Source organism: Phyllobates terribilis, unplaced genomic scaffold (assembly GCF_046119375.1).
Source record: "Phyllobates terribilis strain yellow unplaced genomic scaffold, ASM4611937v1 Scaffold_1__5_contigs__length_1240528914, whole genome shotgun sequence".
In the NCBI taxonomy this organism is placed as follows: Eukaryota; Metazoa; Chordata; class Amphibia; order Anura; family Dendrobatidae; genus Phyllobates; species Phyllobates terribilis.
The window spans coordinates 1,066,495,890-1,066,512,314 of NW_027362761.1; the positions used below are offsets into that span (position 1 = coordinate 1,066,495,890).

The 16,425-nt window shown below is 44.9% G+C and overlaps 1 protein-coding gene across 2 annotated transcripts in view; it reads right to left on the bottom strand.

Moving 5' to 3' along the window:
* The window catches only part of LOC141159266 (bifunctional phosphoribosylaminoimidazole carboxylase/phosphoribosylaminoimidazole succinocarboxamide synthetase-like), a 72,004-nt gene that overhangs the window by 2,109 nt on the left and 53,470 nt on the right, over positions 1 to 16,425 (bottom strand). Inside the window, exon 15 of one of the 2 annotated variants that reach the window (XM_073645444.1) lies at positions 11,943 to 12,245. The exons of the other annotated variant lie outside the window; for it this stretch is intronic. Coding sequence (XP_073501545.1) covers positions 12,079 to 12,245 — 167 coding nt within the window. The 3' untranslated portion in view covers positions 11,943 to 12,078. Of the gene's footprint in view, positions 1 to 11,942; positions 12,246 to 16,425 lie in introns of those variants that run through there. 2 annotated transcript variants of the gene reach the window in all.

Here is a 16,425-nt window from a genome sequence, read left to right on the forward strand (position 1 = left end):
TGTTTAGCTGTCTAACAACCGCGAAACATGCAGGGCAAGGAGTCGAGCATGTCACTTGAACACCCGCGATACTCGGTGCATAACCGAGCACCTGATGCAAACTCAAGTAGCGAGCACTTGCGCTCAACACTAGTCGCCATATAATCATTTTTTTTCTTTACTTTTGAAAAAATCCTAACCCTAACCCTAGCCCTAATCCTAACCGTAACCCTAACCCTGGGCTAACCCTAAGCCTGCGCTAACCCTATCTCTGGGCTAACCCTAAACCTGGGCTAACTGTAACCCTAACCCTGGGCTATCCCTAACCCTAACCCTGGGCTAACCCTAACCCTAATCCTGGGCTGGCCCTAACTCTAACCCTGGGCTAACCCTAACTCTAACCCTGGGCTAACCATAATTCTAACCCTGGGCTAACTCTAACCCTGGGCTAACCTTAACCCTGGGCTAACCTTAACCCTGGGCTAACCCTAACCCTGGGCTAACCCTAACCCTAACCCTGGGCTAGCCCTAACCCTGGGCTAACCCTAATCCTGGACTAACCCTAACCATAGCCCTGGGCTAACCCTAACCCTGGGCTAACCCTAACCATAGCCCTGGGCTAACCCTAACTCTGGGCTAACCCTAGCCCTGGGCTAACCCTAACCCTGGGCTAAAGCTAACCCTAACCTTGGGCTAACCCTAACCCTGGGCTAACCCGAACCCTAACACAGAGCTAACCCAAACCCTGGGCTAACCCTTACCCTAACCCTGCCCTAACCCTGGGCTAACCCTAACCCTAACCCTGGACTAACCCTAACCATAGCCCTGGGCTAACCCTAACCCTGGGATAATGCTAACCCTGAGCTAACCCTAACCCTGGGCTAACCCTTACCCTAACCCTGGGCTAACCCTAACCCTGACAAAAAATATATATTTTTTATTTATTTTATAATATTTATTTACCTAAGGGGGGTACAAGAGGGGGTTTGATTTATTTATTTTTTTATTTTGATCACTGTGATATGGTTTATCACAGTGATCAAAATGAACCAAATAGGGAAAATTCCCTATTGTTGCCAGGCAGATCTCAGCGGGCGCACTGCGCATGCGCCCGCAATTTTTTTTTTTTACCAGAAGATGCCGGAGAGCCGGGGGACCCTCAGGGGGAGATCGGAAGACGGCGGAGGCACCAGGGGGCTCGGGGGGCTTCCGTGGGCGCACTTTTTTTTTTGTGATCGCCGCTATTTGGTGACAAGCGGCGATCACGTGACAGGGGACCGGAAAAACCGGCCCTGATCATATTCTCCAGGGTACCCATGGTAGCTGAGACCCTGGAGAATTTCCAACTCTGGGGGGCGCTACAGCATTATTCCTCAGCGTCGCATTTTCACGGCGCTGAGGAATAAGGACCCTTAACTGCCACCGTGAAAATGCATTACGGCGGTCGTTAAGGGTTTAAGTGGAAAAAGGGAAAGCAGCAATTGGAAGCCGCATGGAAGAGTCAAGAGGATATTGATTTTATTATTTTATTGCTTTACTATGCACAGTGGTTCATTAATTTTCACAGTGACCCTCTATCCTGGGACTAAAAAGTGTCCGTACATTTGTCACCGCGCCTGGTGTCCTTTGTCTGACTCCCATAGTCTCCTCCGCGCAGATTGGTGTTAACATGGCCACCACAATGGCATGGGGAGCGCAGCGGTGAGTCCAAAGCATAGCTCCGCGCTCAAAAATGCCCATCAGAAAGAAGAGCTCAGACATTTATTCTCTATTAGCGCTATACTGAACAATCCTATTTAGCAAGCTTTGGCGCTACAAAAATCCATCCTGGGCTGTGCTGGGATCTCTGAACGTGGGCCCACGGGAAGATCGAGCCCCTCATGGTGGAGCAGATCATACTCACTATAATCCACCACTGAGCATAATACTACTCAGACAACACAGGGTGAGGGTAAAACAGTGAGGCAATACTTTATTGAACTACCAAACAGACAATAAACATATTGAACAGTCCCAGCAAATACCCAAGATGGTGCAAATTACAGAGTTTCACCCTTCCACTGCCTCGCTGGGATTAAATCAGCTGCCACTCTTAGGGGCTTCCAGGGCCAACTGCCCCCACCCCATTTTGGTGGGCACCCACAGAGAGATTAAAACAAGCCTAGAAAGCTGACAGTCCATTGAGGTACGTGGCCAGGAGACCTAAGAGTCCCAACCTGGCTTACCCGAACATATCCGTGGGACTAGGTGACGGTGGGTCCCAACCTGGCTACCTCACATACCTGCATGGGACCAAGTGACTGGAGGGTCCCAACCTGGTTTCCCCAAACATCTCCATGGGACCAGGTGACCGGTGGGTCCCAACCTGGTTTCCCCAAATGTATCCATGTGTTCCGTGATAGTCAATGGAGCAGATTTGTATTTCTCCAGCCAAGCCCATGGTTCCTTAAGCTGGCATCCTATAGAATCCAAATCTGTGTCCTTCTTGATGGAGCCATGGTGTTCTGCAGAGCTGTCACATAGAGTGTTCCTGGCAGTGATTTTGTAAAAAGAGTCTTTTATATAGTTCACAACTGTCCTTCTTCAAGACTTCATCCACAGGTCAAGAGAAATGGGTGGTGATACTAATTTGCATTGGTCGAGCATCCACAGTTCATCCACCAATGTTGACTTGCAAACATTGAAGGATAAACTATAAATACCCAAACAATGAAAGTCAACAAACTGCATGGACTCATACAATGGTGAGCAACATATTTAGCAAACATCCATTGTTCAAAGACCCTGTGTCGCTGTTTTGCAAAGGTAACAGTACAATAAATTGTAGGAGATGATACAAGAGATAAATAATAGCCATTCATCAATTAACAAATATCAACTCAACCTACAAGATGAGTCAACATTCAGACTCATGACAAAAGTCCATGTGTCTTGACCAACCGATTTAATTAAAAGAAACCCCCAAAAAACAACAAGAACAAAAAAAATAAACTTGATTGACATCGCAGAGACAAACAACCCAAACTGAAAAACGATCACATGATTTATCCGGCACAAAAAACAGCATCTAGAATAAAATAGTAATAATTATTGAGGAAATTCTAGTTTTTGTTAATTTTGTCTCCTACATAACAGAAAGCAATATCTATACTACACGATTAACGCTGTAAAGAAAAAATACATAAAAACAATTCCTGTTTTTTTTTGGAAAAAATAAAAATCAACTGCAGAATTGTTGTTTTTTATTAATCCCACAAACAAGAAAATGGAATAAATATGATAAAAACGTTGCCTGTACCCCAAAATATTACCAATGAAAACTACAGCTCCTCCTGGAAACAATAAGCTCTCATATCACAGTGTCACCAGAAAGATAAAAAGACATCAAAACACCGCATGCACCCAAACTGGTACCATTAAAAACTCCTGCATGCCCCGTGTGTATATATATATATATATATATATATATATATATATATATATATATATACACTCCTCTATACTACATACATGGCAGAGCTCACACTCCACAACACGCTCCGCTGCGGCTCCACAGCAGAGCAGACCTGGCTGCACACACACCTGCTCCTGTCACTCCTGTGAGAGCTCATATTGCTGCTGGCTCCGCCCCTCATATCATTGCTGGCTCCACCCCTCAGCCGCTCACAGTCCTCAGCAATATGGAGACATTCGCACTGATCAGAATCCACAGGGGCGTGGCCCTTTAACTGTAGTTGTCAAGGGTTGTCATGGAGATCTCAAGGGAAGCCAGATGGGCGGGGCCTAGAACAGGAAGTAGAAGCCATGCAGTGTGATTGGCTCCTTACCTTCTGCCAGTAGTGGAGCAGATACATGGCTCCTATAGGATGGAGGGGGTTCGGGAGGGGTCCCGACCCAAAAGATCAGGGAATAAATAATACCAGATGATTAGGATTTCTTACCCCGTTTCCTAAGACATGAACGAGGCAGGAGGACATTATTCTATATTGTAAGAAAACTGATTTCTTCTTTCCTCACAGGTTTTTCCTGACATGAAATGAGGCCACATGTATTGTGCGATAATCTGTGAATATGGGGGGATCTGCTCCTCACATCCCCATCAATCCCCCACATCTGAGCTCTCCCTTACAGGGGCTTCTGCTCTGCACGTTGATGCAGCATCCATGGAGATGACATCATGGCCGGTACAAGTTGATCTCCCCGATGGGACCCTCATGTATCTGAAGGACGAGGCGCTGCTGCTCCTCGTGCAGAGGGGGCACAATTCCTGTACACCTGATACAGGGGCTTCTGCCATCTCTGGGCTGAGAATAATGCTGGCAGTGCTCAGTCTACATGATGTGAGGATTACAAGTCTGCAGTCACAGAGAGTCACACAGATGACTGCAGACCTTCAGCTGTTATATTTAGGTCGATATTATTTGCTAACTTTGAAATTTTATGCCCTTAAAACAAATAGTCATCCCAGACAAAATAGGAAACAAACATTTAGCATATATCTACTATACCTCGGCATCGATTGTGAAATAGCAGTTTTTGTTAGAATCTTAGAAGGGTTAAAATTTTAGCAGCAATTTTTCAAAGAAATTGATAAAACTTTTATTTTTTAGGACTACTTGACTTTTGAAAGGACTTTGATGGGTCTACATGTCAAAAAGCTCCCAAATAAAATATTTTTGGGAGCCCTTCACTACCAGGCGATTTTTCAGTTTTTTCTCTTTTCATTTTCGCTTTTTCCTCCCCTTCTTCCAAAAGCCATTTTTGTACTGTTGAATGACAACATTCATTTTGACATATATTGCACTAGAAAAAGGGAAAACATTTCAAATGTGTAGAGATTGCCAAAAAAGTGCAATTCCACAACAGTTTTTTGGGGTATTTTATTTACCATATTCACTATATGACCCCTGATGAAGCTGTGGTGAAACACGTGTCGGGTCTCTAGATGGGGGAGCTGACCACATTTAGGTATTATTGTTTGTGTGAATACCATTTGCAACTCTTCCCCTTTTTTTCTTGTACAGTTATATGAAAAAGTTTGGGCACCCCTATTAATCTTAAGCTTAATGTTTTCTTAAAATTGGTGTTTTTGCAACAGCTATTTCAGTTTGATATATGTAATAACTGTTGGACACAGTAATGTTTCTGCCTTGAAATGAGGTTTATTGTACTAACAGAAAATGTGCAATCTGCATTCAAACAAAATTTGACAGGTGCATAAGTATGGGCACCCTTATCATTTTCTTGTTTTAAATACTCCTACTTTTTACTGACTTACTAAAGCACTTTTTTTGGTTTTGTAACCTCATTGAGCTTTGAACTTCATAGCCAGGTGTATGCAATCATGAGAAAAGCTACTTAAAGTGGCCACTTGCAAGTTGTTCTCCTGTTTGAATCTCCTCTGAAGAGTGGCATCATGGGCTCCTCAAAACAACTGTCAAATGATCTGAAAACAAAGATTATTCAACATAGTTGTTCAGGGGAAGGATACAAAAAGCTGTCTCAGAGATTTAACCTGTCAGTTTCCACTGTGAGGAACATAGTAAGGAAATGGAAGAACACAGGGACAGTTCTTGTTAAGGCCAGAAGTGGCAGGCCAAGAAAAACATCAGAAAGGCAGAGAAGAAGAATGGTGAGATCAGTCAAGGACAATCCTCAGACCACCTCCAGAGAGCTGCAGCATCAACTTGCTGCAGATGGTGTCACTGTGCATCGGTCAACTATACAACGCACTTTGCACAAGGAGAAGCTGTATGGGAGAGTGATGCGAAAGAAGCCGTTTCTGCAATCACGCCACAAACAGAGTCGGCTGAGGTATGCAAAAGCACATTTGGAGAAGCCAATTTCTTTTTGGAAGAAGGTCCTGTGGACTGATGAAACCAAGATTGAGTTGTTTGGTCATACAAAAAGGCGTTATGCATGGCATCAAAAAAACACAGCATTCCAAGAAAAACACTTGCTACCCACAGTAAAATTTGGTGGAGGTTCCATCATGCTTTGGGGCTGTGTGGCCAATGCTGGCACCGGGAATCTTGTTAAAGTTGAGGGACGCATGGATTCCACTCAGTATCAGCAGATTCTTGACAATAATGTTCAAGAATCAGTGATAAAGTTGAAGTTACGCAGGGTATGGCTCTTTCAGCAAGACAATGATCCAAAACACCGATCCAAATCTACTCAGGCATTCATGCAGAGGAACAATTACAATGTTCTGGAATGGCCATCCCAGTCCCCAGACCTGAATATCATTGAACATCTGTGGGATCATTTGAAGAGGGCTGTCCATGCTCGGCGACCATCAAACTTAACTGAACTGGAATTGTTTTGTAAAGAGGAATGGTCAAAAATACCTTCATCCAGGATCCAGGAACTCATTAAAAGCTACAGGAAGCGACTAGAGGCTGTTATTTTTGCAAAAGGAGGATCTACTAAATATTAATGTCACTTTTCTGGTGGGGTGCCCATACTTATGCACCTGTCAAATTTTGTTTGAATGCAGATTGCACATTTTCTGTTAGTACAATAAACCTCATTTCAAGGCAGAAACATTACTGTGTCCAACAGTTATTACATATATCAAACTGAAATAGCTGTTGCAAAAACACCAATTTTAAGAAAACATTAAGCTTAAGATTAATAGGGGTGCCCAAACTTTTTCATAGAACTGTATTTATTCTCTATTATAAATTATACATATTATTCCTCTTAAAGGGGATTCACCTGTAATTGTGATATATTACTTACAGCTGCCATACGTAAGGCCCTCTATATAGGCTTTAGCAGTCTAGGTGAACCAACATGTGTTCTCTTATGTTCTCATGGTGATTTCCTTCTGATATACCCATGTACTTACTCAATTTTCAATGTGATTAGCTCACTCACCAACATTCTTCTTCACCTGTGTCTACATTGTGTCTGTTTTTTGCTTTTACTGTATTGCATATATGATATATATATATATATATATATATATATATATATACTGTATATGTAAATCATTTTCTTTGACTAACTCAATAAAATGTATGTTTTTATTAAAACATTGTTGTACGTTGTTCCTGGTACACCCCCTTTTTCTCTCTTTGGTTACATGTTCACTATATGGCAAAACTGACCTGCCATTATGATTCTCCAGCTCAATACAAGTACGCAAGTAGCAAACATGTATATTTTTTTTATTTCGGTGTTGAAAAAAAATCTAAAATTGATAAAAAAAAAGTTTGCTTTTATCGCCATTTTCCGAGACCCTTAACTTTTTATTTTCCGTGATCTGGGGCTGGGTGAGGGCTTAGTAGTTTTTGTGCACTGAGCTGATGTTTTTATTGATACAGTTTTAGGGTAGATATGATGTTAGTGGACTTTATTGCAATGTTGCGGCAGCCAAAAAACACAATTCTGGCATTTTGATTCTTATTTTTCTCATTACGCCATTTACTGATCCGATTCAGAGATTTCTGAACACAGCAATACCAAACGTTTTTTTTTGTTTGTTTGTTTGTTTGTTGCTTCTTTTTTTTTAATGGGGAAAAAATAGGATTTTTTTTTATTTTTCATGTTTTTTTAAAAAAAAATTTTTTTTACTTTTTGCTAAATCTAAGGATTTTTGAATATACATAGCAGTGCTTATTTATATAGCACCATCGTAGTCTGTGGTGCTTTACAGACATCATCATCACTATCCCCATTGGGACTCACAAACTAGATTCCCTATCAGTATGTCTTTGGAGTGTTAGAGGAAACCCAAGCAAACACAGGGAGAACATGCAAACTCCTTGCAGATGTGTCCAGAAAATCCTACCAGGCACAACAAGTTCTACAAAGTATTAGTGTAATAGAGGAACTGCCCGGTTCAGATGTTGTGCAAATTTTCCCAAGTTGGACCAATATGTGGTCGGAAATTACTATTTGGAAACATGGCAGAGCTCAGGAGGAAGCAGCGCTATTTGACTGTTGGAGAGCAGATTTTCCTGGAATCATTATAGCCGCCATTTACAAAGCCCGAGATGCCAGAACAGCAGAATCTCTATACACCCCTTTGGGAATTCATCCCTGCGCTCAGAAGTGAAGGAGCGCTATTCTCTTTTGCGCCGCAATTTTGTCTGACAGATTACAGATGTCATGTTGCATTTGACTAACCCTCCGGGGTGCTATTATAACATCGGGAAACTAAAATAATAATTTTTTTTTTTTGGGGGGTTCCGCAGAAATGTTACTTTTGCCCCAAATTTTTCATTTTCACACAGGTAACAGGAGAAATTGCACAACAAACTTTGGGTCCATTTTCTCCCGAGTATGTCAATACTCAATTTATGGTCAAAAACTACTGTTTAGGAATACAGCAGGGCTATGAAGAAAGGAGCAATATTTGACTTTTGGAACGCTGATTTTCCTGGAGTAGTTTGCGGATGTTATTTGCAAAGCCCCTAAATGGTCAAAAAAAAGCAGGGACCCCCAACATCACAAGTGACTTGATTTTAGAAATGGCACCCCTCTGGGAATTCATCTACAGGTGTAGAGATGATACTAACTCCACAGACGTTTTCTAAAAATAAGCACAAAGTGGATGTTGCAGAGTGAAAATTGAAAATACACTGCTCAAAAAAATAAAGGGAACACTCAAATAACACATCCTAGATCTGAATGAATGAAATATTCTCATTGAATATTTTGTTCTGTACAAAGCTGAATGTGCTGACAACAAAATCACACAAAAATCATCAATGGAAATCAAATTTATTAACCAATGGAGGCCTGGATTTGGAGTTACCCCCAAAATTAAAGTGGAAAAACACATTACAGGCTGATCCAACTTTGATGTAATGTCCTTAAAACAAGTCAAAATGAGGTTCAGTATTGTGTGTGGCCTCCACGTGCCTGTATGACCTCCCTACAATGCCTGGGCATGCTCCTGATGAGGTTGCGGATGGTCTGCTATGGGATCTCCTCCCAGACCTGGACTAAAGCATCCGCCAACTCCTGGACAGTCTGTGGTGCAACGTGACGTTGGTGGAAGGAGCGAGACATGATGTCCCAGATGTGCTCAGGATTCAAGTCTGGGGAACGGGCGGGCCAGTCCATAGCTTCAATGCCTTCATCTTGCAGGAACTGCTGACACACTCCAGCCACATGACGTCTGGCATTGTCCTGTATTAGGAGGAACCCAGGGCCAACCACACCAGCATATGGTCTCACAAGGGGTCTGAGGATCTCATCTCGGTACCTAATGGCATTCAGGCTACCTCTGGCGAGCACATGGAGGGCTGTGCGGCCCTCCAAAGAAATGCCACCCCACACCATTACTGACCTACTGCCCAACCGGTCATGCTGAAGGATGTTGCAGGCTGCAGATCGCTCTCCACGGCGTCTCCAGACTCTGACACGTCTGTCACATGTGCTCAGTGTGACTCTGCTTTCGTCTGTGAAGAGCACAGGGCGCCAGTGGTGATTTTGCCAATCCTGGTGTGCTGTGGCAAATGCCAAGCGTCCTGCACGGTGTTGGGCTGTGAGCACAACCCCTATCTGTGGACGTTGGACCCTCATGGAGTCGGTTTCCAACCATTTGTGCAGGCACATGCACATTTGTGGCCTGCTGGAGGTCATTTTGCAGAGCTCTGGCAGTGCTCCTCCTGTTTCTCCTTGCACAAAGGCGGAGTTAGCGGTCCTGCTGTTGGGTTGTTGGCCCCCTCCACGTCTCCTGGGGTACTGGCCTGTCTCCTGGTAGCGCCTCGAGCCTCTGGACACTACGCTGACAGACACAGCAAACCTTCTTGCCACAGCTCGAATTGATGTGCCATCCTGGATGAGCTGCACTACCTGAGCAACTCCTGTGGGTTGTAGAGTCTGTCTCATGCTACCACGAGTGTGAAAGCACAACCAACATTCAAAAGTGACCAAAACATCAGCCAGAAAGCATTGGTACTGAGATGTGGTCTGTGGTCCCCACCTGCAGAACAACTCCTTTATTGAGGGTGTCTTGATAATTGCCAATAATTTCCATCTATTGTCTATTCCATTTGCACAACAGCATGTGAAATTGATGGTCAATCAGTGTTGCTTCCTAAGTGGACCGTTTGATTTCACAGAAGTTTGATTTATTTGGAGTTAAACAACAGAATATAAGTGTTCCCTTTATTTTTTTGAGCAGTGTATGTTAGTTTAGTGCCCACACATTGTGCTCTGCCTGTGCATCGTGAGACACACATCCCATAAATTGCCAAGTGCACACTCCCTGCTACAGTAATGCCGGACATGTGAAAGCAGACTGCAGTTTGGGCGCATTGCAAAGCTTAGAAGGGAGGAGGGCATTTAGGAGCGTAGATTTTGATACATTTTCTTTTGGTGTCCAAAGACGCCAAGTAGTTAAGAGAAGTGATTTGACCATTCGTAAAGGGGTTGTCCACTACTAGGACAACCCCTTCGTGATCAAAATAAAATAATAAAGCTTATACTCCCCTCCCGTGCTGGCGCCGTTCACGCGGTGTCAGCACTCGCGGTCCCGGAGCTGTGCTGCTGTTGTGACACGTGACCCAGGGGGCCAATCAGCGCTGGCGTCACTGTCCCCGCCTCCTGTTGAATTGAGCATGAAGAGGAAGTCCGGGATCAGCGGCAGCCCTGACTTCCTCTTCATCTTCAATTTGATTGGGCACTGGCATCACGTCACAACAGCACGGCGGTCCGGGGACCGCGAGTGCTGACACCACGGGAACGGCGCCAGCACGGGAGGCGACTATAATCTTTATTATTTTATGGGGGCCAAGCGAGGGGCATGAACAGGGGGTTGTCCAAGTAGTGGAAAACTTCTTTAAAGGCGGCTATCATTTGGAAGCAGTCACTTTTTTATATACATGTAAAAAAAAAGAAAAAAAAAGAAAAGCAGAGTTGGAGATAAATTAGCTGAAAAGACGTCAAAAATAACACATTGGTAACAACAAGGCCGGAATTTTTAGCATACCCTCAATCTGTGAAATACAGAATTCAGACCGGACCGCCAACAAAACCAGTCACTATAATGTGGCAGGCAGTTACTCTGGACTCAATCTGACTCTGTTCCAGCAGCGTATGTCTTCAAGAGGTGCTCCAAAGCGTAGTCCACTGCTCTTTTGTGCATGCCCAAAAACACAAGACATCTTCAGAAAAGAGGTCAGACAGATCCCCCTCCCTCTCACAAACATCTACAGTGGATACAAAAAAAGTCTACACACTCTTAAAATGACAGTTTTGTTGTTTTTTTTTTTTTTTTTATATACCATGAAGAATCATTTCAGTAATTTTTCCACCTTTAATGTCACCCATAATCTATACAATTCAATGGAAAAACAGAAATCTTTTCAGGTTGAAAAAAAACACAAAAATAACGTGGTTGCATAATTATACACACCTTTAAACTAATACTTTTTTGAAGTACTCTTTGAACTTATGACAATGTTCAGTCTTTTTGGGCAGGAGTCTATCAGCGTGGCACATCTAGTATTGGCAATCTTTGCCCATTCTTTCCTGAAGTAGCTCCACATCTGTCAGGTTATGAGGGCATCTCCGGTGTACAGCGCCCTCTTCACGTCCCCCACAGATTTTTAATTGGATTCAGGTCTGGGCTATTCCAGAACGGATCTTTTTCTGGAGAAGCCGTTTTCTGGCTCAGCGTCGTTTTTCTGAACTTTTTATATCCACTGTAGATGCTGTGGTTGCTTTTAACTGCTGCATCTAGAAGGTTAAAACAGCCAAGGAAGGTGTTGGCATCGGCTCTGACTTTTGCATCAGGAGCTCGGCTGTTTGTTAAGTCGAGGTCCAGACAATGATCGGGCGGGCAAAGCTCCTGAGCCCACATGATCACCATGACCTGCCTGTACGTCATAGTGCAGGGACAACTATCCCAGTATGGCATACATGTACGTTAAACATTGGGCAGGGGTTAAATCACCAACAGATCTTACATTTTCAGCATTTAAACTTCATGACACACTCCCTTTAACTATAGTAATTTTATTTATATAGCTCCAACATATTCAATTTAGTCTAACAGACTAATATACAAAAAGCACAGCATACAACTGTACGGACTGCAGATAATGACTGAGCTTTACAGTAAAAGGGCAGGCGAGATTATATGCTGCAGTCCCTCAGCTTCTTGTCCTCTTGTTTCACAGAGATCCACTTATTCAGAGTGCAGGAGCGCAGCTTGGACCACAGCTGGCAGTTACTTAGACCCAAGATATGAGCCGAAAACCGAGCTGCCGCCTTAGGAGAAAGCACCGTGCTAAATCCAAGATCTAGGGGGGTAAATAAAAGGAGGATTAAATGCAGGCAGAGAAAAGCATCACAATGTAGGAAAGAAACTTTTAATCAAAATACATGTGTGTTGTCTTTTCCTTTGGCTGGGCATCTGAGTGTTTTTCAAATAGGTTTTATGGGGGCTCCGCTGGGACTGTGGGGCCGTGTCCTTGACCTTGGATGTTTTATGAGGATGTGTTCTTGTCCCCGACTTTATTTTATTGGGTAGCACTACAGGGCCGTCCATATGGTGCTGAGATTTTTATTGGCACAGCGTCTATTATGGACTTACCTTGTGATTTCTACTGGTTCTTACTAGCTCACTCATTTTTGTGTACTATTATTCTGATTGGTAATTTGAGAGAAAGTTTGGGTCGGCACATTATTATTGTGTGGAGACTCATGTCTAGTGTTGAGCCACCCCCGTAGTGTTCGAGTTCGGTTCGGTTCGTCGAACACCCGTGTGTTCGCCGAACTGTTCGTCGAACACCTTCGAACACCGTTAAAACCAATGGCAGCCAAACAAAAACACATAGAAAACACCTTCAAAAGGTGTCCAAAAGCTGACAAACTGCTCAGAAGACACAACTAACACATGGAAAAGTGACAAGTACATATAGTCATGCGAAAAGAAAAGAGGTGGAGGAGTAAAAGGAGGGGGAGACACAGATATAGGCATGTCATGCCCTTCTAAAATCCAAAAAGTGAGAAGCCGACACGTTCAGTCCGCTCCTGCCCGTGCCACCTCCGTGTCGCCGGGTTTGTGCCAGAGCCGCGGTGAACCCTGACGGCCAGCCCCCCTCTCCCAATACTGGTGCCTGTCCGCTGGTGGGTCGAGCGAGCCCCCCTGTGGTGGAGGCAGGTCTAAGCTTTTTAATTTAAATTGTCTCTCTAATTTGAATGAATACACTTTAAATCCATTTACAAGGATCTATTGGAGGGCAAGTCTCATGCCAGCAGCGTCCACTAAAGCTGCTGCAGTTAAAAAGCTTTTATAAGGATCGAGCTCGGCTGTCCACCGCAAGGCGTCCTACCGCCAGTCCCAGCCCCTATGCCTTGGGGTGCCTCCTGATGCTCTTCACTGAGTATCCCGTGGTCCCGAAGCATTTCCTTTGAAAAAATTAAGTGTCCAAACTACAGGTGGTGTAGCTTGCTTAACAGCCGGGATAATCCGCTGACTAGCAGACACTGCTACTAGGCACAAAGTATTTCCTGGGCTAGATGCAGTTAAAAATTTGTAATTAGATACTCTCGTTGGATGCTGAGAAAGCATTCCATAGAGTCTCCTGGCACGCCATATATGATTCTCTTAAAAAGCTTGGGGTAGGGGTCTAGGGGACCCTTTTATAGCCAAAATCACGGCCCTGTATCACAATACGTCACCTAGGCTGAAGATAAATGGAACTGTAGCACCCTGAGGGCTCGGTTGCTACAGAGGTATTGCACCTCACCCAGAGGTGTGATATCTCACTCTCAGGTAAGGATGGAGTGTGGATCAGGACCCGACACCTGCATGCATTACACCACATTGCCGTGGGGGCAGGGCGACCAATATGCCTCTGAGATGGGCACGACAGTCCCTGTCCCTGGCTGGAGTGGGGGGAGGGAACACTGAGGAAGGGGAACCCTGTAGTGCAGGAGCAGGGAGGAAGCAGTTCCTGGGTGCATTAAGAAAGGAGCATAAAAGGTGGGCACCATCTTAGTTCAGTGCAGAGATGTCTGAGCAGAAGTGGCAGGGAGCAGGGGCTCTGCATGAGCTCTGCTCCGGAGGCGGGCCTAGTAACAGAGGCCCAGGCCTGGAAGAGGGAGAAGGAAGGAAGAGGAGCGGAGAAGGCTCCAGGAACGAGGAATGAAGGGATCCCAGGGGTGCGGACGGGCGAGTCGCCACCGCACGCCCGAATCCACCTGCGTGGAGGGGTCAGGCCAAAGGGGGAGACCGGTCCCCAAAACTAGTGGAGGCAGGAAACGACCCTCAGCTAGAAACCGGAGGCTGTGACATTTTATGTGGCGCAGCCCCTCGCTACACCCGCTAGGAAGGCACCACATAGGGTCAGGGAAACTGGCGCCAAGTTTACCAAGAGGAGGCCCGAGGCAGCCGGACAGAAGGGTTGGTAAGAAAGGCCAGACAAAGGACACACAAAGGGGGTCCTGTGAAGCGCTCCAAAGTTATCTGGGAGTTGTCTGAGCCCCTCACCTGGTGAGCACAGTACGACGTGGGCAGCCGTTACCTGCAGACGTGGTCTGGATAATAAGAACTGTGAGTAAAGGCCCTGGACTGCATCACTGACTCCGTGTCGTTACTGCTGCTGCCCTGCACCATCACCCCCATCCTCCGCATACACTGCCCTGAGGCTATACTCCTCCCGTGGGGAGTTATGCTATGCTCTGCTGCACCCACAACACCAGCCTCAGCGGTCTGCCCTGCAGCGGCGGTTCACTCTGACCGCAATCCACGGGTGGCGTAGTCGGACATTTAAACATCAAAACCACATAAATAGTTCCGCCACTGGTTTGACCACCCTGAGCCACGGAACCGGGTCGCCGCCACGAAGACTACAACCACCAGCATCCACCAAAAAGGGTCCGGCTCCGGGTGTCCCAAGGCCCAGGGGGTGCATCAGAACATTTTCATCACCTTTCACAATCACCAATGGGACAAGGCAGGGATGTCCTCTGTCCCCTCTCTTATACATCCTAGTGACGGAGCACCTGCTCTCATCAATTCGCCATAACCCCAATATTAGGTGGATTGAGGTGGGAGGCACCGAGTACAAGTGCTCTCTATTTGCTGATGATGTCCTAGTATATATCACTCAATCACATATATCCATCCATGCTGTTATGGCTGAAATAGATCACTTTGTTACATGGTCAAATTTTAAAGTGAATGCAGCGAAGTCTGAGGCCCTCGATGTCTCCCTCCCCAAATCCATATAGGATTCCATCCAGTCCAACTTTCCCTTTGCCTGGCCCTCACAGGGTATCAAATACTTAGGAATTCCTATTCATAGAGACCTCTCCCATCTATGTTATCTTAATTTTGGGCCCTTTATTGAACAACTCCATACAGACCACGGTTGACAAGTTAGAACTGTAAGATTCACTACGTGAACCACTGGTGGTTTTGTGGAAAAGCACATGTACACTGTGTTCCAAATTATTATGCAAAAAGTGTTTAGGAGTGATAAGGGAAGAATTTGTTTGTTTGTCAGTTAAACTCATTGATGGTGATGTGTGTCAGGGCTCTTTATATCACTGTAAGCAATTGCAGACACCTGTGCTAATTAGTTTGGCAGGTGTGTCCAATGAAAGGCAAGACTACTTAAGAAGGCTGTCTCACATTATTAAGCAGCCTACATTTTCTGCCAAAATGGGAAAGAAAAAGGATGTGTCGGCTGCTGAGAAGCAACAAATTGTGGAGTGTTTAGGTCAAGGCATGACTACAATCAACATTGTGCGATGATCAGGATGAAGTGTCTTGGCAATCAAGAAGTATGTAGCTGATTCACAGTACACACGTGTGCATGCTGATAAGGGCAAATTGAGGACTCTTTCCTACAGGCAATTACGTCAGGTTAAAAGAGCAGCGGCAAAAAAGCCTTGTCATAGCAGCAGACAAGTTTTTGAAGCTGCTGGTGCCTCCAACGTCCCCCGAACAACAAGATGCAGGGTCCTTCAGAGGTTTGCAGCTGTGCATACGCCATCCTGTCGACCGCCTCTATCCACTTCACACAAGCAGAAACGGCTCCAGTGAGCCAAACATTACATGAAGACTGATTTCAAAACTGTTTTGTTCACGGATGAGTGCCGTGCAGCGCTCGATGGTCCAGATGGATGGAGTGGAGGATGGCTGGTTGATGGACACCCCACGCAAACACGGCTACAGCGCTAACAAGGAGGAGGTGGAGTAATGTTTTGGGCTGGAATCATGGGGAGAGAGATTGTCGGCCCCTTTAGGATCCCTGAAGGCGCTAAAGATGAACTCCATAATGTATGTGGATTTTCTCAAACAGCACTTCCTGCCATGGTTCAAGAAGAAGAACCGTGTATTTCACAGCAAGATCATTTTTTTGCATGATAATGCACCATCTCATGCTGCACATAAAACATCTGCATCTCTGGCTGATATGGGCATAAAAGGGGACAAACTTAATGGTGTGACCCCCATGCTCCCCTGAC